Source organism: Papio anubis, chromosome 14 (genome assembly GCF_008728515.1).
Source record: "Papio anubis isolate 15944 chromosome 14, Panubis1.0, whole genome shotgun sequence".
Taxonomy (NCBI): domain Eukaryota; kingdom Metazoa; phylum Chordata; class Mammalia; order Primates; family Cercopithecidae; genus Papio; species Papio anubis.
In genome coordinates, this window is record NC_044989.1 from 85,287,209 (window position 1) to 85,312,393 (window position 25,185).

At 37.5% G+C, this 25,185-nt stretch overlaps 1 protein-coding gene across 8 annotated transcripts in view; it reads left to right on the forward strand.

Moving 5' to 3' along the window:
* Window positions 1-25,185, forward strand: part of DNAH6 (dynein axonemal heavy chain 6) — a 380,528-nt gene that overhangs the window by 300,501 nt on the left and 54,842 nt on the right. For all 8 annotated transcript variants that reach the window (XM_017947677.3, XM_017947678.3, XM_017947676.2 and 5 more), the window contains one exon: window positions 17,316-17,506. In XM_017947677.3, the coding sequence (XP_017803166.2) occupies window positions 17,316-17,506 (191 nt within the window). The remainder of the gene's footprint in view (window positions 1-17,315; window positions 17,507-25,185) is intronic.

Genomic DNA, 25,185 nt, shown 5'->3' on the forward strand with positions numbered 1-25,185 from the left:
GCCAAAGGGGATAGTTGTGACAACCACTAAGCAGGTGTGAAAGGAGTAATGTGTGAGAGAAAGATGCTATTGACTCTACAGCTATCAGAGTGGATAGCCGTCTGGAAGTCAGCTCATATGGAAGTAGGAAACTGTAGAGAGATATATTAATTAGAAATAGAGATTTGGGAATCAGCATTCAGTTGGGAAGTAAAACTGTGGGAGTTGTTAGGATCGCAGAGGAATAAGACATATAGAATAAGAGGAAAGATAGGCAAAAAATGAAGCTCTGATTACCACCAACTTTTAAAAGGCAGAGAGAAAGGATAAGTAGCCCATAAGAAGAAATAGCAGACGGTCAGGAAAAACACTAGGAGAAAAGAAAAGTGTCATGGAAGCCAAGGAGGTGCAAGTTTCAACACAGCACAAGTTATCAATAGAATGAATGAAGCATTCAGGACAGTTCCAGTTTCTATGTATTTAGATATAATTCCTAATTTTATTGTTAATAAGGGAATAATATTATCTGCTAAAGATTTGAGTGGTGAGTTTCAGGGAGCATTAGAGAAAAATGGAGATTGTTCCTTTGGGAAAAGGGAGAAAAAACTAACTGGAAAAGATGAAAGCATATTTGGGAGATGTTGATGCTATGTTGGAGAATTTTCTGCTATCTCTGTGTGTTAGTCTGCTTTGCATTGCTATAAAGGAATGCCTGAGGCTGGGTAATTTCTAAAGAAAGGAGGTTTATTTGGCTCACAGTTCTGCAGGCTGTACAAGCATGACACCAGCATTTTCTTAGCTTCTGGTGAGGCTTCAGGAATCTTTTACATATGGTGAAAGGCAAAGGGGGAGCAGGCACATCACATGGTGAGAGAGGAAGCAAGAAAGAGGGGACGGAGACCCCAGACTGTTTTAAATGTCTATCTCTTGTGTGAGCTACTAGAGCAAGAATTCACTCATTTCTATGGAGAGGGCACCAAGCAATTTTTGAGGGATCCACCTCCATGACTCAAACACCTCCCACTAGGCCCTACCTTCAATATTGGGGATCACATTTCAACATGAGATTTGGAGGGGACAAACATCCAAACTATATTATTCCAGTCCTGGCCCCCAAAATCTCATGTCCTTCTCATATTACAAAATACAATCATGCTTTCCCATGTCCTGCATTAGAGAAAAATGGAGATTGTTCCTTTGGGAAAAGGGAGAAAAAACTAACTGGAAAAGACGAAAGCATATTTGGGAAGTGTTGATGCTATGTTGTAAAATAAGAGGGAAAAAAAGTGTCATGGAAAAAAATGTCATGGAAAATGTGGGGTTAGAGCCCCCACACAGAGTCCCCACTGGGATGCTGCCTAGTGGAGCTGTGACAATGGTAGAGATATTGGCAGTGTGTCATGGAAAAAAGTGTCATGGAAAATATGGGGTTAGAAAAAAACTCTCCTAACCCCACATGTTTAATGCAGGACATGGTGTCAAGGATTATTCTGGAGTTTTAAGATTTAGTGTCTTCCCTACTGGGTTTCAGACGTGCATGGAGCCTGTTGACCTTTCCTTTTGGCTGATTTCTCCCTTTTGGAATAGGAATGTTTACCCGATGCCCAAACCACCATTGTGTCTTGGAAGTAAATAACTTGTTTTTGATCTCACAGGTTCATAGGTGGAAGGAACTTGCCTTGGGTCTTAGATGAGACTTTGGACTTTTGAAACTTTGAGTTAACACTGGGATGAGTTAAGACTTTTGAGGACTGTTGGGAAAGCATGATTGTATTTTGTAATATGAGAAGGACATGAGATTTTGGGGGCCAGGAGTGGCTCCTAAGCACACTAATGCAAGGTGTGGGCTCCCAAGGCCTTAGTAAGCCCTGTCCTGTGGCTTTTTGGTTAGCGGTCCATGTTGACTGCCCTACTGGGTTCTAGTTGAATGCCTATGGCTTTCCCAGACTGAGGGTGCACACTGCCAATATCTCTACCATTCTCACAGCTCCACTAGGCAGCACCCCAGTGGGGACTCTGTGTGGGGGCTCTAACCCCACATTTTCCCTTGGCACTACTCTAGTAGGGTCTCTCTATGGGGGTCCCACTCCTACAGCAGGCTTCTTCCTGGGCACCCAGGCTTTCCAATACATCCGAAATCTAGGTGGAAGCTGCCAAGCCTCCTTCACTCTTGCATTCTGCCCAACTGCAGACTTAACATCCCATGAAAGCCACCAAGCCTTATGGATTGTGCCCTCCAGAGTAGCAGCAGCCCAAGCTGTACCTGGAACCCTCTGAGCCAAGGGTAGAGTTGGAGCTATGGGGATTTGGGAAGCAGCTTCCATAGGTGGCTCAGGGCAGCGATGCCCAAGACTTGTCTACTGAGACTATTCTTGCCTCCTAGGGCTCTGGACCTGCAATGGTGGGACTACCTGGAAGAGTTCTGAAATGCCTTTGAAGTCTTTACCCCTTGCCTTGAATGGTAGCACCTGGCTCCCGTTTAGTCATGCTAATCTCTCTAGCAAGTGGTTGTTCTGCAGGCCTCTTCGAATCCTTTCGTGAAAATGCTCTTTCCTTCCCTACCACATGAGTAGGCTACAAATATTCCAAATTTTTACCCTCAGTTCCCCTTTTAATTAAAAGTCCCAACTTTAAGTCATTTCTTTCCTTCCATATCTGATTGTAGGCTGTTAGAAGGAGCTATGGCACTTATTGACCACTTTGTGGTGAAAAAATTAGATTATGAAAAATTTCAAATTTCTTCCAGCAGATAACCTAGGTCATCACTCTTAAATTCAACCTTACACAAACCCCTAGCGCATGGACACAATACAGCCAAGTCCTTTGCTAAGGTATAACAAGGGTGGCCTTTGTTCCAGTTCCCAATAAGTTCCTTATTTCCATCTGAGACTTCATCAACCTGGCTTTCACTGTTCATATTTCTGTCAGCATTTGGTCACAACTTAGACAGTCTCTAAGAAGTTCCAGACTTTCCCTCATCTTCCTGTCTTCTGAGCTTTCCAAACTCTTCCAGTCTCTTCTCATTACTCAGTTCCAAAACTGCTTCCACATTTTCTGGTATCTTTATAGCAATGCCCCATTCCTCAGTACCAATTTTCTGTATTGGTCCATTTTGCATTGCTATTTAGAAATACCTGAGGCTGGATAATTTATAAAGAAAGGAAGTTCGTTGGGCTCACAGTTCTGCAAGCTGTACAAGTATGGCAGCAACCTCTTCCTGGCTTCTGGTGAGGCCTCAGGAAGCTTTTACATATGGTGAAAGGCAAAGAGGGAGCAGATATGTCACATGGTGTGAGAGAGAGCAAGAAAGAGGGGAGAGAGGCACCAGACTCTTTTAAACAACTAGCTCTTATATGAACTAATAGAAGGAGAACTCCCTCATTTCTGTGGGGAGAGCACGAGGCCATTCATGAGGGATCCACCTCCATGACCCAAACACCTCCCACTAGGCCTCACCTCCAATATTGGGAATCACATTTCAACATGAGATTTGGAGGGGACAAACATTCAAACTATGTCACTCTGTAGGAACACAGAAACCAAGTTACATGGTTGACCTTAAATACAGATGATTATAATAAAAGAATAGAGAATGGAAGACCATTGAGAGTTTTGGTAAGGGTAGTTACAGGAAAAAGAAGAGATATAGAAAGCGCTTATAGACTGGGAGAAAAGGAGCAACAAGTAGGTGGAAATTTCTTTGAAACATGATGTAATTAGACTAAGGATGTGGCACAGCTGGAAGGATGGGAGAGGTTATTATCAAAATTGAGCTTAAAATTTCTAATGGGGAGCAGTTCCAAGTGATGACAATGTTCTGAGGTTGACCATGGGTATGGGTAACTGAAAGAGATAAGAGGATGTGCACTGGAGTTAGAGGCCAAAGAACTGCAAGGTTAGGCTGTTGGATGTCCACATGAACCCTGAACTGGGGTTGTGTCACCTCAGATGGTGCCTGGAATGCAGTAGATAAATCAGTAACACTTTGTTCAGTGGAACAGACATGTGATAGAAAGGAAGGTTGGCTATGATCCAGGTGGAAAGTCTCCACTTAATATGGACGATAGCTACCAGGTTGGATAGTGAAAACATGAGAGGATGACTAGATGCCATGAGTCAAAAAAAGGAGTTTTCCAAATAAAGACATTGAAGCTAGAAAATTATAGACTGTGGAAATTTTTGCAAGACCTACAATCTGATTTCTTTAACAACACATTTTATTTGTTTGTTTTTCAAAGGTAAATAGGAGATGATGAAGTTTATAGATTAGAAGAGACAGGAGACAAAATGATCTCTGTAAGCTTTGTTTAGATCCTAACTTAACATACTAAATATACATAATTACATACTCTTAAATATACACAATAACATACTATTATTTAAACATATGCTTACATATATTTATAATTTATTCAGGGAAATGTGAACACTACATACTTGCTAATATTAAGGAATTATTGCTAATTTTTTAGATGTAATTGTGGTACTGTGATTATGGGTTTTTTTGTTTTGTTTTGTTTTGTTTTTTTGGAGATAGAGTCTCTCTCTGTTGCCTCGGCTGGAGTGCAGTGGCATGATCTCCACTTACTGCAGCCTCTGCTCAAAGGATCCTCCCACTTCAGCCTCACAAGTAGCTGTGACCACAGACATGTACCACCACGCCCAGCTAATTTTTGCATTTTTTTGTAGAAATGGGGTTTCACCATGTTACCCAGGCTGGTCTTGAACTCCTGAGCTCAGGAGTTCCTCCCACCTTGGCCTCTCAAAGTACTGGGATTAAAGGTGTGAGCCACCATGCCTGGCCTATGTGGTTATACTTTTTTAAAGAGTCTTTGTCTTGTAGAAACATATTAAATTACTAAAGGATAAGATCATATGATGCATTAAATATTAAAATAATCCTAGAGGCTGAGGGAGGGGGTGGGTGTATTAATGAAATAAGATTGGCCTTTTTCTAAAAAATGTTGAAAGTGGGTGAAACATCAAGTTCACTGTTCTCTCACTTTATATGTACTTGAAATTTTCCATAGCAAAATAATATTTTGACTCTTAGTTACATCCTTCAACACCTAAACTCTCTTGCAACATGTGTAGGATGGCTGTCCACATGTGACCAAAGCTACAAACAGTAGACACTGTCATACCAAATTCACAGAGGTTTCATTGAAAATTCTTATCAGTGCCTTCACCAAAAACCTTACCCAGGTTATGATACCAAGCAATTGGTAGCATATATTCACAAATCAACACTAATCAGAACCCAGATTAGGTTCCAGAAATTAAGAGCTAGACACCCATTCCAGAGAAGACAGGAACCTGGATCAGCTAAGACCAAGGACAGAAGAAAAGAGTCAAGTATGACAGTGTTGTCCCAGCTACACCCCCTACCAATCAGAGCCCTCATCAAAGCATTTAGGAACAATCCTTACCCTGCTATTGATGCCAAAGAACAACTTGCTAAAGAAATTGGGACTCAAGAGTGAAGAATCCAAATTCCATTTCAAAACTGAATATCTAGATTCCCTGACTAGAGAAAAAGAGTATGTAAGGAAGCCTTAGAACTAAGACAAGACCGGAAACAAGACCTTTGTGATGAGAGAGTTCCGGGTAATCAAACTGTTGTTTCCAGGTCAGTTCACAAGCAGAGCCTATTGGGCGTCCAGTGCCTCTATATGTTGGAATCAGCTGCTCTACTGGGAGAAGGAAGATAGTCCAACAAAATGGCTTCTGTGCGAAACTATAATTTTACACAAAAACCAAGCCTTCTTCATGAATAGTGTGTTTAGACCTAAAGATAAAATTTCATTTCAAAAATTCTTAGTAAGCCACATAATGTAGGCTCATTAGGACTGCAACAGGAAATAGAATGCTTGTCATCCCAATAATTCTTTCTTTGGCATCAATAGTATCAATTTCTCAGGAAAAGATTATTAGGAATTTGAACTAGAAAGAGAAAAAAACTACCATAATTCAGAAATGAATAAAGCTTGCTTGATAGAGAATAATTCATCACCACAGAATGAAGCTAAGACAAGCTCTCTACACCAGTGTTCTCAAATTTTGGTGTACATCAGAATCATCTGGGGTTCTTGTTAAAACAGACTCCTGGGGCCCATCCTCCAGTTTCTGATTCAGTAGATCTGGGCTACAGACCAAGAACCCACATTTCTAATAAGTTACCAGATGATGCTAATGCTGCTGATTTTGCAAACATACTTTGAGAACTACTGTTTTAAGGTGATTAAATATACATAAGGAGAAACTGTTTTCAAAGCTATCAGAGAGATGAGGTTATACATCGTTCCCTGAAGCACCTCGGTTTCCAAGGCTAAATCCACTGGGAACTCAAATGTTGGCAGGACTGGTGTTTCAATCCAGGTTTCCTCCACCTCCCAAAGAAGGCAGTTTCTTTGACAGCTGGTTTTCTCTGTCGAAAACCATAGAGTAACCAGAATTATGATTAATCTCACTTAGAGAAACAATTGCAGGCTTTTCCCAATTTGGTAAACCCCAGATGTATGAAAGCAGTGTTAAATCCTTATTGTTAGTTCTGCCATGTCCTGACTATTTAAGCAGAATATCCCATGGAAGAAGATTCCCCACAAGAGTCTCATTGATACTTGGCACAACTGCTTGCTAAGTAGGAAAGATCTCTATGTCATACAGATTAAGCAAGAGTTACTTGAAAATGTTAAAAAAGCCACGTTAGCTGTCACAGACATATTCTCTGATCATGTGTAGTAACAATTTTAACAACTTTATTGAGGGATAATTTACTTATTATACAATTCACCCAGTTAAGATATTCACTTCAATGGCATTTAATATCTTCACAGAGTTGTGCAACCATCACCAGATCAATTTAGAACATTTTAATTACACCCCCAAAAACAAAATGCCATACCCATAGCCCTCATCCCCCAGTGCCATCATCACCAACGCTAGGCTACTCCTGTCTCTATAGATTTGCCTGTTCTGTTTTTTTGTGTCCTGTCCTTTCATTTAACATAATATTTAAAGATTCGTCTCTGTTGTGTCAAGTGTCCATACTTCATTCCCTTTTATTGCAAATAATATACTATTGCATTGATATGCCACATTTTATATATTCATTCTCAGATGATGAACATTTATGTTGTTGCCACTTTCTGACTATTATGAATAATGCTGCCATAAACATTTGTGTACAAGTCTTTGTGTGGACATGTGTTTTAATTTCTCTTATGTATTTACTTAGTGAAATTGCTGAATTATATGATATGTTTAACTTTTTCATGAACTGCCAGACTGTTTTCCTAAAAGCCTGTATCATTTTACATTCCCACCGTCAGTGTATGAGGGTTCCAATTTCTCCACACCCTCACAACATTTATTATTATCTTTTTTATTATAGCCATCCTAGTGGGTGTGAAATGGTACCTTATGGCTTTGATTTGCATTTCCCTAATGATAATGAACATCTTTTCTTGTGCTTCTTGGCTGCTTGTGGAACTGTCTGTTCAGATTCTTTACCATTTTAAACTGGATTATTTGTCTTTTTATCATGCAGTTGTAAAAGGCTTTTTTAAATATCCTAACTACAAGTTTCTTATCAGATATATGATTTGCAAGAATGTTCTCCCATCCTATGGGCTGTCTTTTCACTTTCTTGGTAGTGTCCTTTTGAAGCAAAGCTTTTAATTACCTTGATGTCCAGTTTATCCATTTTTTTTTTCTGTTGCTTGTGCTTTTGGTGTCACAACTAAGAAACCATTGCCTAATCCAAGGTCACAAACATTTATACCTATGTTTTCTTCTGAGAATTTACCCAGCAGTTTGGGAGGCCGAGGCGGGCAGATCACCTGAGATAGGGAGTTTGAGACCAGCCTGACCAACATGGAGAAACCCCATCTCTGCTGAAAGTGCAACACAAAATTAGCCAGGTGTGGTGGTGCATGCCTGTAATCCCAGCTACTCAGGACGAGGCAGACGGGGTTTGAACCCAGGAGGCAGAGGTTGCAGTGAGCCAAGATCGCACCATTGCACTCCAGCCTGGGCAGCAAGAGCAAAATGACTGAATGAAAAAAAAAAAAAAAAAAAAATTATATAGTTTTGGCTCTTACATTTAGGTCTTTGATACATTTTGAGTTAATTTTTTTTTTTTTTTTTTTGAGACAGAGTCTCATTGTGTTTGTGGCCAGGAGTGCAGTGGTAACGGGGTCTCAGCTCACTGTAACCTCCTCACTCTCAGGTTCAAGCGATTCTGCCTCAGCCTCCCCGAGTAGCTGGGACTACATGCCTACCACTCAGCTAATTTTTGTATTTTTAGTAGAGACGAGGTTTCACCATTTTGGTCAGAATGGTCTCCATCTCTTGACCTTGTGATCCACCTGCCTTGGCCTCCCAAAGTGCTGGGATTACAGGCATGAGCCACCACACCTGGCCTTGAGTTAATTTTTGTATATGGTGTGAAGTAAGGGTCCAACATTCTTTTCTTTTCTTTTCTTTTTTTTTTTTAAGGAGTTTTGTTCTTGTCACCCTGGCTGGTGTACAATGGCACAATCTCGGCTGACTGCAACCTCCCCTCCTGGGTTCAAGTGATTCTCCTGCCTCAACTTCCCAAGTAGCTGGGATTACAAGTGCCCACCACCATACCTAGCTTATCTTTTTGTATTTTTAATAGAGACAGATTTCACCATGTTGGCCAGGTTGGTCTCGAACTCCTGACCTCAGATGATCCACCAGACTTGGCCTCCCAAAGTGCTGGGATTACAGGCATGAGGCATCATGCCCAGCCCCAACTTCATTCTTTTGCATGTGACTACAAGTTGTCACAGCATCGTTTGTTGAAAGACTATTCCCTACCCATTGAATGATTCTGGCAGCCTTGCTGAAAATAAGTTGACTACAATTGTGAGAGTTCATTTCTGAATTCTCAATTCTATTCCATTAGCCTATATGTCTGTCCTTATTCCAGTATCACACCGTCTTGATTACTGCAGCTTTGAAATAAGTTTTACAATCCAGCAGCATGACCCCTCCAACTTTGTTTTCCTTTTTCAAGATCGTTTTGGCTATTCCAGGTCCCTCGAACTTTCATATGAGTTTTAGAATAAGCTTGTCAGTTCCTGAAAAGAAGCCAGCTAAGATTTTGATAAGAATAGCATTGAACCTGTAGATCAATTTGGAGAATATTAACATCTTAATAACATTAAGTCATCTGATCTATGAACATGTAGTGTTTTTCCACTTATTTGGATCTTCTTCAACTTTATCCAACAATATTTCATAGTTCTCAGAGAAGTTTTGTACTTTTGTTAAACTTATTTTTAAGTAATCTATTCTTTCTGATACTATTGTAAATTGAATTACTTTCTTAATTTTTGCCATGATTTAAATGTGTTCCCCAAAGTTTCTTTATTAGAAACTTAATCCCCAATACAGCGGTGTTAACTAGTGATTAGGTCATGAGGACTCTGAGCTCATGAATGGGTTAATGTCATTGCCATATGAGTGGTTTAGTTATCACAAGAGTGGGCTTGTTATAAAAGCAAGTTTGGGCCTCTCTTGCTGTCTTGCTCTCTTGCCCTCTCTTGCCTTTCTGCCCTCCACCATGGGATGAGGCAGTATACAGGCCCTTGTCAAATGCCATATCATGCTCTTGGACTTCCAGCCTCCAGAACCATAAGCCGAATAAATCTATCTTCTTTATAAATTACCCAGTCTCAAGTATTCTATTATAGCAGCACAAAACAGGCTAAAACCATTTTCTCATCTCTCATTACTACTGTGTAGAAATACAGTTGATTTTTGTACATTTTTGTATCCTGCAACCTTGCCAAACTTATTTATTGGTTTTAATAGTTTTTGAGATAGTTCCCTAGTGTTTTGTATATACAAAATCATGTCACCTTCAAATAAAGATAAATTTACTTCTTTTCTAATCTAGATGCTTTTATTTTTCTTGCTTAATTGCCCTAGATAGAACCTACAACACAATGTTGAATAAATGTTATAAGAGCAGATATTTGCCTTGTTTCTGATCTTAGAAGAAAAGCATTCAGTCTTTCATCATTAAGTATGATATTAGCTGTCAGCTTTTCATAGATATCTTATATGGTTTGGCTGTGTCCCCACAAAATCTCATCTTGAATTCTCATGTGTTGTGGGAGGGACCCAGTGGGAGGTAATTGAATCACGGGAGCAAATCTTTCTCATGCTGTTCTCGTGATAGTGAGTAAGTCTCACGAGATCTGATTGTTTTAAAAAGAGGAATTCCCCTGCACAAGCATTCTCTCTTTGCCTGCTGCCATCCATGTAAGACATGACTTGCTCTTCTGCCATGATTGTGAGGCTTCCCCAGCCACATGGAATTGTAAGTGCAATTAAACCTCTTTCTTTTGTAAATTGCCCAGTCTTGGGTATGTCTTCATCAGCAGTGTGAAAATGGACTAATACACTATCCCTTATCAGGTTGAGGAAGTTCTCTTCTATATTCCCAGTATGTGGAGTGTTTCTCACAAGAATTTTTAAGCCACTACTTGGATCGAGTGAAGGAAGACATAGAAAAATTAAATCGTGGAAGATAAATATTGAACTTGAGAAAGAAAGTTTACCTTGATGGATTTTTGCTGATAATACTGCTACAGGAGTATGCAATAATTATTATCAACTTAAAGTTTGAATTACTGTAATTCTCATAACCCATTTAATGACCTATCCATTAGCCTTCTAAAGGAAAAATACACTTCCTTATTCCACTTAACATTCTCTCATTTTTTCTTTAGGTCTCAGGAACTTGAGTATGATGCTAAGAAGTGTGAGGACAAGGGTTCTATTATATTGCACAATTTCAGTAGGTTACCCAGGGTCCTGATAGGTTGCCTAATACACTATGGCTTTAATAAGATTTGTCACTAGTGAAGGATGAGCAGGGAATCCTTATTCCCAAATATTTAAACTTATCTTCTCATCCAAAGAAAACACAGAACTATGCCCTTCCTCTGGGCAGGAATTTCCAGTCACAGAGAATTTTTCAGTGGTGAATTTGTGCACTCACCCATCAATACCTTCAAAAAAGTATTCCTCTGAGGCCAGGAATTGCCTTTGGAAATGCCAGATGGCTTCTGATGGAAAGGATAAACTGAAAAATGCTCTGAGGGCTTCAGCCAACCAGAGACTGCGTGAAGGATCAAGCAGCAAAGCTAAAAAGAGGGTTTTGAGCAAAACATAATAGAGTCACATATATCATAATGGGAAATTCAATTTTATAAAAAGGAGAGAGGAGCTCCTAGCAAACAACTTGGTGATAAAGAGGGAAGAGATTGAACATTCTCTAATGATCCTGCAATACAGACATGGGATTTTGCAAAGGGTGATCTTTAAGAAACGCCTGGATATCTAGGCTTTATAGATTATAAGAAATCCAAGTCATTTCCACAGAAAATTTTTGCCATCACTACCATCAAAATCTCCATGAGAATAGGACAGAAAAATACCCAAAAGAGGCACAGGGAGAAGTTGATCTGTTCCAGCCTTGTGATATGAAGAAGCCCTTGAGGACCAAACAGGTCAGTGTCACTGTCTAGGAACCTACAGCAGCACAGTACAGGGGAGCACAGGGAGAAAGACCTCAACATAACTACAGAGTTAAGTCCACTGCAAGTCCACTGCAAATCCACTGCAGAATGGCAAGACTTTCTTGGGTAGAGTGGGATCTGATAAGGACTTTGAAAGTCAGCAAATGTATATACAGACTGCACAAAAGCTAAAGCTGAAGAACTGATCAAAAATGTCAAGCCAGGAAATCTTCTATACTCCTGCCATGTCAGCATGTTGTCAGTCATAAGGAAACACTCTCTATTCAGGCCATTATGCCAGTGATGGTTTCAACATCAGGAAGGAGGCTTGGTTCATTTATACTGACAAGAATAGCTAAAATCAAAGAAGTGAGTAACTAAGATAGAAGTTACTGTTACCTTTTGTATGAACAAGATCTTTAATACACTATTGTGAACAGCAGAGAACTCTAAATCACTTAATGTGAAAGTGGGGAGAACCACTTAGCAGTGATAGTGAGATACAACTCTTGGGCTGGCATGCATATATAACTCACTTCTATGGTACAGTCCCTTCTTCCTCCTGAGAATCATTCACCTTCCACCTTCCTGGAGAGACAACTAGCACTAGGACAAATCGAAGGACAAGAAACTGCATGCTAATTCTGCAGGAATCCTCCTCTCCATAGCTTTAATTGATGCATCTCCTTTCTGTATTCTATGTACTTAACCATGTTCTTGGATATATGTATTGGGTGACTATCACCCAAATGAGGGTGTGTTTTATGCACATTTATTTTCTGCATATTTAAAAGTTTCATAAAGAAAATTAGTTCACACACATGAGAAATTGCACATGTTACATATGCTTGTAACAAACTAAGAGCTTGTGATAAAGCCACTGAGAACCAAGATCACTATGTAATGTTAGTGACAGTTTGTCCTGTTTGCAAGAAAAATATTTCTCCAACTTTTTAAGTTCAAAAGCATTTCATGAGTGTGTTACCATTTTGGTATTTAAATAGCAACCCCAATAAGTTATTGGTGTTTTGTATGTTGTAATTCATTGTAAACTCTTGGATCACGTTTTAGCAAAGTAAAAAGCAAATAGTTTATATAATCAAAGCCTTTTGAAATAAAAACGATAAAAGAAGTTGTTCCAAAAGTAGAGAAGGAGGGAATTTTCTCTAACACATTCTATGAGGCCAGTATTATCCAGATACCAAAACCAGATAAGGACACAACAAAAAAAGAAAATTATAGACCAATATCCCTGAAAAATACAGACTCAAAAGTCCCCAACAAAATACTAGCAAACCTAATTCAATGGCACATCAAAAAGATAATGTAATATAAAGATAATATCAAAAAGATAATATGAAGTGGGTTTTATCCAGGGATGCAAGGATGGTCTAATGTATGCAAATCAATAAATGTGATACATCACATAAACAGATTTAAGGACAAAAATCATATGATCTTCTCAATAGACTCAGAAAAGCATTTGATAAAATTCAGCACCCCTTCATGAGAAAAACCCTCAATAAATTAGGCATAGAAGGAACATATCTCAAAATAACAAAGCCCATATAAGATAACCTCACAGCCAACATTATACTGAATAAGGAAAAGTTGAAAACATTTCCTCAAAAATCTGGAAGAAAACAAGGAAGCCCACTTTTACCGCCTCTCTTCAACATAGTACTAGAGTCCTAGCCAGAGCAATCAAGCAAGAGAAAGAAGTAAAAGGCATACAGTTTGGAAAAGATGAAGTCAAATTATTCCTGTTTATGGATGATACGGTATGGTATGACATATCCAAAAAATAAAATTTAAAACTTCACCAGAAAACTCCTAAATTTGATAAATGAATTTAGAAAGTTGCAGAATACAAAATCAACATATGAAAATCAGTAGCCTTTCTACATGTTGATAATGATCTAGCCGAGAATGAAATTAAGAAGGAAACCCATTTATAATAGCTACCAAAAACAAAAACATAAAAACACAACATACCTGGCTGGGTGCACACCTGTAATCCTTGCACTTTGGAAGGCGAAGATGGGTGAATTGCTTGAGCTCAGGAGGTCAAGACCAGCCTGGGCAACATGGCAAAATGCCATCTCTACTAAAAATACAAAAAATTAGCTGGGTGTGGTGGTGCTTGCCTGTAATCCCAGCTACTTGGGAGGCTGAGGCTGGAGAACTGCTTGAACTCAGGAGGTGGAGGTTGCAGTGACCTGAGGAGATTGTGCCACTGCACTCCAACCTGGGCAACAGAGCAAGACTCTGTCTCAAAAAAAAAAAAAAGAAAAAGAAAAAAAACAGTACCTAGAATATGTATGTTTAACCAAGGAAGTGAAAGATCTCTACAAAGAAAACTACAAAACACTGAAGAAAGGAATTGTGGATGACAGAAATAAATGGAAAAACATCCCATGCCCATGGATAAGAATAATTACTATCAATAAAATGACCATACTGTCCAAAGCAATCCACAGATTCAACATAAACCCTATAAAATACCAACATCGTTTCTCACAGATTTAGAAAAAGCAATCCTAAAATTATATGGAACCAAAACAGAGCCCAAATAGCCAATGCAATCTTAAGCAAAACGGAAAAAGCTGGAAGCATCACATTATCTGACTTTGAATTATATTACAAGGCTATAGTAATCAAAACAGCATGGTACTGTTATAAAAATAGATACATAGATCAATGGAACAGAATAGAAAATCCAGAAATAAAACCACGTATTTGCAACCAACCAATCTTTGGCAAAGTCAACAAGAACATACAAAAGGAAAAAGACACCTCTTTCAGTAAATGGTGGTGGAAAAATTGGATTGCCATTTGCAGAAGAATGAAACTGGACCCATATCTCACTCTATATAAAAACCAACTAAAGATGAATTAAAGACTTAAAAAATAAGACCTGAAACTATAAAAATACTAGAAGAAAACCTAGGGAAACTCTTCTTGACATTGGTCTAGGCAAAGAATTAACAACTAAGACCTCAAAAGCACAGGCAACAAAAAATAGGCAAATGGGACTTAATTAATCTAAGAAGCTTCTGCTCGGCAAAAGAAATAATCAGCAGAATAAATGAATAATCTGCAGAATGGGAGAGAATACTTACAAACTATGCATGTGACAGGGGACTAATATCCACAATACACAAGAAACTCAAGGAACTCAATAACAATAACAAAAGAGATAATCCAATTAAAAATAGGCAAAGGACATAAATAGACATTTTTCAAAAAATATACAAATGGCTAACAGGTATATGAAAAATACTCAACATCATTAATCATCAGAGAAATGCAAACTAAAACCACAATGAAATATTATCATACCCCAGTCAGAATAGCTATTACTAAAAAGTAAAAAAATAACAAATGTCAGTGAAGATGCAGAGAAAAGGAAATATACATTCCCACTTTGGTGGGAATGTAGATTAGTGCAACCCCCATGGAAAATAGTATTAATTTTTTTTTTTTTTTGAGACATGATCTCACTCTGTCACCCAGGCTGGAATGCAGTGGCACAATCACAGCTCACTGCAACCTCAAACTTCTGGGCTCAAACAATTCACCTGCCTCGACCTCCTGAAGTGCTGGGATTACAGGCATGAGCCACTATACCTGGCAGAGATTTCTCAAAGAAGTAAAAAGAACTATCATTTGATCCAGCAGTCTCACTACTAGGTATCTACCCAAAGGAAAGGAACCAATATATCAAAAAGATAATTGCGCTCATGTTTATCACAACACTGTTCACAGTAGCAAAGATATGAAATCGACCTACATGTCCATCAATGAATGATTGGATAAATAAAATGTGGTATATATACACAATTGAATACTATATTCAACCATAAATATAGATAAAATCATGTCTCTTGCAGCAACATAGATGAAACTGAAGACCACTGTCTTAATTGAAACAAGTAAGACACAGAAAGGCAAATATCACATGTTCTCACTCATAAAGGAGAGCTAAATATTATGTACACATGAATGCAGAGAAAGGGATGATAGACAATGGAGATTCAGAGGGGTGAGAAGGTGGGAAGGGGATGGATGATAAAATAAATTACTTAATGAGCACAGTGAACATTATTCAGGTGATGGAAACCCTAAAAGCAGTGACTCAACCATTATTGCAGTTTATGCATGTAACAAAATTATACTTTTACCCCATGAATTTATACAAAAAAGAGTGTCCACCTGAAACAAAATATAAAGAAATTGATGCTGGAAAGGTTAAGTGAATTATACTTAGCCACACATTGACACAACTAGAATTAGAACTAAGCCCCAAACGTGATGGCCCTATTGCATGGCTGTTCCTCCTAGACCCTGACATCTTTATAGTTAGTACCATAATACATCCCCACTTAAAGGAACAAGCATGTGAACACCATCTTTTCCCAATGGCCACAGAAGCGTGTGATCCAAGGCCATGGCCCTAGACCAGGTTGGGACACTTCCCTGCCCAACAGCATTACATACACACAGATACACACACACACAGTAAGGCTTGTTTGGACAGAACGGTGTTGATAGCTAGTGAAGGGCTAAGGGGAGGGCTGCTGTTTACAGTTGTGCAGGATGTACACTGAACAACCTGTGGGGGAGTCATTCACATTGTAGATATTATAGGCTGCGTATTTATCATGACGGCTTTCTGGCACATTAAAAGTCCCTTGAAGAGGAGACACCTTTTTCTCTCACACGAAGGCTCCATATGGATTGGGGAGGGACAAGGCCAGCAAGAACAGGAATGGGGTAGGTAAGGTAGGGTAGGATCAGTGAAAGAACCAAATTGATATAGGAAATGGCCAGGCCTGGGCATAATCATCAAGGCTGAGGTTGGTTCCAGAGAAGGGTCAGAAGGGGCTGGTGAGTGAATGAGATGAAGAAAGGGAGACAATAAACTGAGCCAATTTTCTGAAAAGTTGGCCTGTGAGTGGTTGCAAAGAAATGAAATAGTGGCTGGAAAAGTAGCTGCCATCAAGGGAAGATCTTTGTTTTGGTTTTATTTTTAAGGATGGAATATAGTAATGCTTAATTGTATGATGATAGGAATATCAAGGAAACAGAGATCAATAATGCAGAAAGAGACAATGTAGGGGCTGAAAGTAAAGTCCACAATAATGTGAAACAGGCCAGAAGAGGCAAGGAAGGGAAGACAGCAGTTTCATAAATAGAGTGAATGTTGAGGGACTTCCCTCTTACCTAATATTTCATCTTGCTTGTGAGTCATGAGAACCATAGCTGTCTACAGATATTTGCTGAACAAATCCACCAAATAATATCTATAAAAAGATGTATACCTTCATGCCTGTAATCCCAGCACTTTGGGAGGCTAAGGCGGGTGGATCACGAGGTCAGGAGATTGAGACCATCCTGGCTAATATGGTGAAACCCCGTCTCTACTAAAAATACAAACAATTTGCCAGGCGTGGTGGCAGGCGCCTGTAGTTCCAGTTACTCAGGAGGCTGAGGCAAGAGAATGGCATGAACCCAGGAGGCGGAGCTTGCAGTGAGCTGATATCGTGCCACTGCACTCCAGCCTGGGCGACAGAGCGAGACTCCATCTCAAAAATAAATAAATAAATAAAAATAAAAAATAAATAAATAAGTAAGTAAATAAAGATGTATACCCAATCAAGACAGAATAAGTACAAAAACACAAGGCACCATCCTCTGAGGGGCTGAAGGAGAAAATTAGGATAAAATTTTGAAGGATCCTCATTCAACATACTTTTTTTTCTTTTCAACTTTCAGGTGGTTTTTGCTCTTACAGACTTTGTGATAGAAAATCTTGGAAAACAGTTTATAGAGACACCACCTGTGGACCTGGCTACACTGTATCAAGACATGTCATGCAACACTCCCCTGGTATTCATCTTAAGCACAGGCTCAGATCCTATGGGTGCATTTCAGAGGTTTGCCCGGGAAAGTGGATATTCAGAACGGTAAGGTCATGTTGTGCAGTTTTAATAATGCATATACGTATGAACATCTCTGTTAAAATTTGCCTTTGTTCTTCCCCTTGTGGAGCATAAACTCTTACATTCAGGTATCTCTTACTAAATAAATTAAGATATGTTAATAGTTAGCTATTGTTAAAATAGGGTCAAAAATCATAAAAGTAGCTGTAAATGTTGTTTAAGCAAAGGAGAAATTGCTTAAAATGTTAAAGTATAATAATCTAGTGGAATAATGATTGAAATTTGTTTGGTATTTAACACAGGATTTTAACATAACCAAAAAGGTACTGAAGTGTACGCTCTATAATGAAATATACAAAAGAAGAGTTCTTTATGTTCCATTATTAATCTCATCTTTCTCATGAGTCTTCACTCTGCTGGGTAATAGGGACAAGGGGAATGTTTAAACTTACCCATTTACATTATTTTCCTCTGATTTAAATGTCTCCTTTACAGTAAGCTGATTTGGGTTTTTTAATGAAAGTTCAGTCTTCCTGACTCCTCTTTCTATCCCTAATCCTCTCCAAGATGTTATCCAGGTGAGTAAAAAAGTACACAAGACCACACAGCGGCAGAGGAAAGTAGGGGTCTCAGATCCACAAGGTAGCCTCCGGCTCTGTTGGGTTCCTTCATGGAGTGGCTGGTCTGGCCTGGTCCCTGGACTAGGAATTAAGGATGGGTTCCATTAAGGATGTGTTCCATTTCTTCATTTGGAGTTCATGTTCTGTATTAGTCAGAAGTCTCCAGAGAAATAGAACTAATAAGATGTGTGTGTGTATGTGTGTGTGTGTGTGTGTGTATGTGTGTATGAAGTTGCAAGATTTGCAGTCAACAAACTAGAAACTCAGCACAGCTGATGTGTAGTTCCAGTCTGTGTCCAAAAGCCTGAGAGCCAGGAGAGCTAATGGTATGTGTACCAGTCCAAAACTCAGCAGGCTTGAGACACAAGAAGAGCCAATGTTTCAGTCTGAGTCTAAAGGCCAGAAAAAAAACTGATGTTCCTGCTTAATGGTCAGGTAGGAGAAGTTCTCTCTTATTCAGCCTTTTTTTCTATTCAGGTTTCAATTGATTAGCTAAGTCCCAGTCACTTAGCTTAGGAAGGGCAATTTGCTTTACTTCGTCTATTAATTGAAATGCTAATCTCACCCAGAAACACCCTTATAGACATACCCAGAATAATGTTTGACCAAATATGTAAATATCTCATGCCTCAGACAAGTTGACACATAAAATTAATCATCAAATGATCCTAAACGTTTGCCTTTGGTTCTGAAATCTCAACAAAGTATTACTATAGACTTATTAAGAGTTTCTGTGAATCAGTAAGAAAAAGAAAACAACCCAATAGGAATAAAGACAAAAAATACAAACAGAATTCTCAGAAAATGAAAACTAAATGCCCAATAAGCATATGAAAATACGTCCAACCTTACTAGTAATTTGGAAACAACAAATTAAAACCATGAAAAGATGCCATTTCACACCTATCCAACTGGCAAAATGGTGGCAAAGATATGGAGCTATGGAAACAATTCATATTGCAAGGGGAGTAAAAAATAAGCAAAAATTATCTGGCAGCATATATTAAAGTTAAAGAGGGCATCTTCAATATCTCAACAATTCACTACTGAATTTGCATCATCGAGAAAAAAATCAATCATATTTGTATAAGAAACCACATTCAAGTCCTTTTTTAAATAACTTCAACTCTTAGACTTATGTGGTATTTCATTTTCTGTTCCTGCATTAATTCATTTTAGAAAATGGCCTCCCACTGCATCCATGTTGCTGCAAAGAACATATTATTCTTTTTATGACTGCATAGTGTTCCATGGTGTATGTATACATTTTCTTTATCCAATTCACCATTGATGAGTACCTACCTAGGTTGATTCCATATCATTGCTACTGTGAATAGTGTCAAGAACATTTACAGAAACATTGTTTGTAATAACAAAAGTTGGTAATAACCTAAATTTCCATCTAGAAAATGAGTATATAAATTGATACATTCATAAAAAGTAATATAATACAGTATAGCCATGAAAATGAATAAACTAGAATAATATCTATCAATATGACTATGTCACACAAACTAATATTGAGCAAAAAAGTTACATTTCAGAACTTAAATATTCAAGAAGTAGAATAAAATATGTAAAATTATTAAACAAGCAAATAATTGCATGTAACATTATTTAAGAATTCATATTTTTTTAAAAGTGTGAAGAAAGGTAGAGAAATTATTTGAAATCCAGAATAGAAATGACCTTGGGAGTGGAGGTTAGATAATGAGACAGAAGTAAACAGGGAGAGGCAGACTACAGTCTCAGATCTTGTAGATAATGTTTTATTTCTTAAGCTGGGTTGTGGATACATGAATACGCGTTGTATTAACTTCATCACTTTTGTGACTCTTAACTATTTCATAATAATTTTTAAAGTAAGGGTAGAATTCAAGATGACAATTAGAAAATTAGGAAGGCTATTAATCAGTAACTAATGAGTGCTAATTTCTTGATATATTCAGGAGGAAAAAAGAAGTATAGAATCACTATATTCCCTTAGGAAAATTAGTGGTTTAATGTATGTGTTAAAATTTTAGGGGAAAAGACTAAAATGATAAATGATCTGCAGCTTCCAAACAAGCAGAGGAGAAAAAGTATATAGTCCAATATTTCCATCCAAAAGCAGATAGGAATGAAGAAAATAAAAAATGTTGTATAGTAAGCCAAAAAGTCAAGCTAGAGAGTAGAAATTAGTGCAAATACCTACATAGGTATAAATATCTCACCTAAGAACAAATAAAAGTGATCAAGTTAGATTTCAAAGACAATTTTGATATATGCTATTTAGAAATCACATATACAATATAAAAACAATATATGCAATATATGCAATTTTGATATATGCTATTTAGAAATCACATATACAATATAAAAACAATACAGAAGGTAGAAAATAAAGAAATTCAAAAGATACATGCCATGCAAATACTAATGAAAAGAGAGCTAGTAATAGTTCCAACATATATCACAAAACAGAGTTTGAAGCAAAACATTTTATTAAGGATAAAATGGAAAACTACATGATATACAAAATTATTCACAAAGAAGAGACACCAATTGTGAAATTGTACACAACTAACAACAAATGTTGAATTGTATAAAGCAAAAACTGGAGAAATTTATACAAGAAGAAATTGATAAATCAACATTAATATGGAAAATTTCAACACATCTGACAGAAACTGTCATGAAGCAAACAAAAGTTGCAAAATTGGTAAAAATATAAAATATTCAGACAGTGAAATTAAGAACTTCGATTTCTGTACTTAACAAATGTAACAAATGCAAGATTTTCAAGTATCCATGGAACATTTACAAAAATTAGCCATGTGTTTAGAAAGACACATATTTCTAAAAGAAGACAGATATTTTCTCTGACCACAATAAAATCTTAGGAATCTATCTTAAAACATTATTTTTTAAACATTTTGGGAAACAAAAAAATGCACTTCTCCACATCCATGTGTTAAAGAGAAAACATAATGGGAATTTCCATAAGTGGAAGTAGATGACAAAAACAATATTACATATAAAAACCTGTAGGATGTAGTCATGTGGCACTTAGCGGTAAATTGATACTTCTCATTCCAGTAATAACAAACTAAGGACTCAGATCAATATTTCCACTAAGAACACCCAGAAACCGTACACAAAATATGTAAGGAAATATATGTTTGAAGGTCTGGAGAATTAATAAATAAGTGAAGAATATTTAGGAGAAAAGGAAAACCTAGAGCAATGAGCCCAGCACTCAAGGCCGTTTTTTCCCTAGAGGGACCAGAGGAGGAGGCTAAAGGGCTGGGAAGCTGAGCAGACATTTTGATTACTACAAAGGACAAAGGAAACAAAATAAGAACCCAGAGCCCACTAAGTAGAAGGGGAGGCCGGTAAACCCCCCTTACTTTAGGTTTGCACTCCAAGGAGATTTATCAAAACAAATAATGCCAGGTAAGAAATAAATGCTTTGTGAAAGAGGTTAAGATGATCCCTGGCTACTAGTATCTCTGGATGCCTGCCAGAAAACATAAATCTTATCTGGGGGAACAGAACATTTTAGCTGCACAAGAAAATATGTATGAGAGAACCCCGGACTATGTGTTTAAAAACCAAGAAAAACAGTATATATTAGAAACAGAGCACAGAGTATCCTGATAGTGGATACATGACATTAATTTTAAGATAACTTTAAAATGTTCAAGGAAATAAAAAATTGAGAAAATTGCAGACAATTTAAATTACTTAAAATAAAATTCTAGAATGTAAAAATATAACTGAGCCAGTCACAGTAGCTTATGCCTGTAATCTCAGCATTTTGGGAGGCTACGTAGGAAGATCACTTGAGCCCAGGAGTTTGAGACCAGACTGGACAACATAATGAGACACCATCATTACAAAAAATTAGCCAGGTGGAGTGGTGCACACCTGTAGTCCCAGCTACTCAGGAGGCTGAGGTAAGAGGATCACCTGAGCCCAGGAGGTTGAGACTGCAGTGAGCCATGTTCATGCTGCTGCACTCAAGCCTGAGTGACAGAGTGAGATCCTGTGTCAAAAAAAAAAAAAAGTATATATATATAGATACACATATTTATAAGTATGTGTGTATATATATCTATATATATAACTGAAAGAAAGAATTCAATATATCAATTTGATGAATTGAAAGTATAAAGAGACAAAACAATGGAAAAGATGGAAGAGAAGATAAGAGACAGAGATACAGTGGCAAGATCTATTAAAGTGTAGTTTGAGTCCCAGAAGGAGAGAAGAGTGCAGAATATTTTAATAAACAATGGCTGAGAATTTTCCAAAACGAAAGACATCCATCCACAGATTATATAAACTCTACTAAACCCCAAGCATAATAAATGCAAAGAAAATTCTCTACCTACACCCCTTACAGTGAATTGTGGGGGGAAAAAAGAACATATTAAAAACAGATTAACTTTAAAGATGCAACAAATATGCCATTGACCGATTTCTCTGCAGAAATAACGAAATCTGGAAGACATATATTCTAAGTGTGGAAAGCAAATTACTGTCAAAACTTCTCTTAAAAAATGAAGTCAACATTAAGCCTTTTTTAGACAAAAAAGAATTGAAAACGGAAACCCAAAAATAAATTAAGTAGAATAATGGTGGAACTATATCAAAACTTGTGAGATACTCCTAAAGTCAGAATAAGAGGGAAATTTATAGGCTTAAATATATATGTTATATAAAAAAAATCTAAAACTTAGTAATTAAATTCTACTAGAATTTTAAAAATAAAAATAAGAGCAAGAATTAATGACTTAGGAAACATACAATAGACAGGATCCAAAAGACCAAAAGTTAACTTTTTAAGCTTAATAAAACTAATAAATTCCTGCTGAAACTGATTAGAGAGTCTAAAAAAATTTATCAAAATGAATAAGGGAATATCATTACAGATCAGCAGATATTAAAATGATTATATTATTAAAAAAACTTTTGTCATTGAATTTGAAAATTTTAGTGAAATTTAAAGTTCCTCAAAAAACATAATTTTTAAAATTGATAAGCATAAATAGCATTGCTGAATAGTCCAATAATTTTAAAAGAAATTTATTATTAGAAACCCTCTCACAATAAAAGCATAAAAAGTCAAATACTTCAAGACAAATATAGTAAAAGATATGTAAGATCTCACCACAGAAAAATATATAATATTACTGAAGGAAATCAAAAAGACCTAAGTAAATGGATGGATATGCCATATTTATTAAGTGGAAGACTCAATATTGTAAAGATATCAATTCTCTTCAAGTTGATCTATATATTCAATGCCACCACATCAAAATACCATTCAGTGTTTTGGGTGGAAATTGACAAGATACTTCTAAAACTTACATATAAACGCAAGGACCAAGAAAAACCAAGCCAAGTGTTATATCAGCAAACAATGGCAGAGTAGAAATTCCAAAAATCTATCTCTACACGTGTAAAGAAAATGTATGTGCTAAGTTCAAGAGTAGGTTGAGTCAGATATCTGGGCCAGTGTGACTCAGCAAGTTTGGAGCACAGGCACAAAACTCTATTTGTTATATAACCTGTTTGTGTAAACTCATACTTGGCTCTGAGCCACTATTTGTAAAAGGTACAACTGCCCTGCTGATGCTGTACATATTGTTCACACCCAGAGAGAGAGAGTGGAGTTGCTGACCCTGTAAGGGAGAGCCATGGGGGCGGCAGGAGCCGTGGAGCCAGCCGCTGAGAAGGGCTGCAGCCAGAGCGGGCAACCAAGATAAAGACAGACAGAGCAGCCAGAGAATAAAAGCCATATTTTACCTGCCTATGGCCCCCCGAATGTTCTTTCAGCTATCTGCCACCCGTCCACCCACTCCCCCTCAGACCTCAGCATGGGCTGGAACCTGACACTTGGTGTGACAACACAAAAATAACAGTCTGGCAAAAACTGTCCTAATCAACTTTATCAAAACTCTGGAAAATAACCAAAGGTTTCAGCAACCAAGTGAATGCTTAATAAAGAAAAAACAGCTGAATCTAGACGGGAGAGCTTTGTGACATTTTAACTTACCCCAACCCACATTCTCTAGCTGAGCAGTGGTGTGAGTTCCTGGTGCCATAGTGAACAGAAAATATCTTGTTCTTGGGCGATTGTAGTTATTTGTTTTGGGCTGTCTGGTGGCTCTTTGAAGGACTAGGTCACAGGTCTTGATTTTATTTCATCTAACTAGGAATGCTCCAGGAGAGAGGTATTACCCTGGAAGATTTTGTCACAATTATTTAAAGGTAAAATGTATGAGCCACTGCCTCCTGGCCCAAGGGATAACAGTTGAGGCAACAAGCAGACAAAGCAGAAAGCCTGAGAGGAAAGGTGAGAGTAAGATGCTTTGGGAAACAAAAAGTTTGAAAATCTCCCACATATTTTTGGGAATCCAGAAGGCCACACTCATGTTCACGGTTGGGTGTGTACTCACAAAAGACATGAGAAGGAACTAAGCTGTAACCTCTGGCTGATCTTCAGGCTTGGCCCAACCAGGAAGTGAAGGCTAATGCAGATTTGTAAACTGCTCAGCTGAGTGTTGAAATCAGACCCCAAGGCACACACAGAGCCCATCTGCAAAATCTGGGAAATTTTTGTTGTGGTTATTTCAGACATTTAATGAAATCTCTGTTGAATTACTAGCTAATCTAGTAACACTAAACTAATTGAATAGAGACATACAACAAAAAATACTGACCTTACAAAATTAGTTCGCAAAAGTCATTAAAAAAACCAAAGACAACAAGAAACACTGGGAAGTGGGGACAGCCTAATTTCCAGAGTTGTGACATTATAATATTCTAAATGTCTGCTTTACAACAACAACAAAAAATACAAAGTATCCAAAGAAATAAGAAATTATGACCCATTCAAAAACAATAAAAACTGACCCTGATGAATGCCAGACATTGGGCTTACTAGACAAAAACTTTAAATCAACTATTTTAAATATGCTCATACAGTTAAAGGATACATGAACAAAGAACTAAAGGAAAACATGAGAATGATGCCTCACCAAAATAGAGAATATCAATGAGATAGAGTTTATTAAAAGGAACCAAGTAGAAATT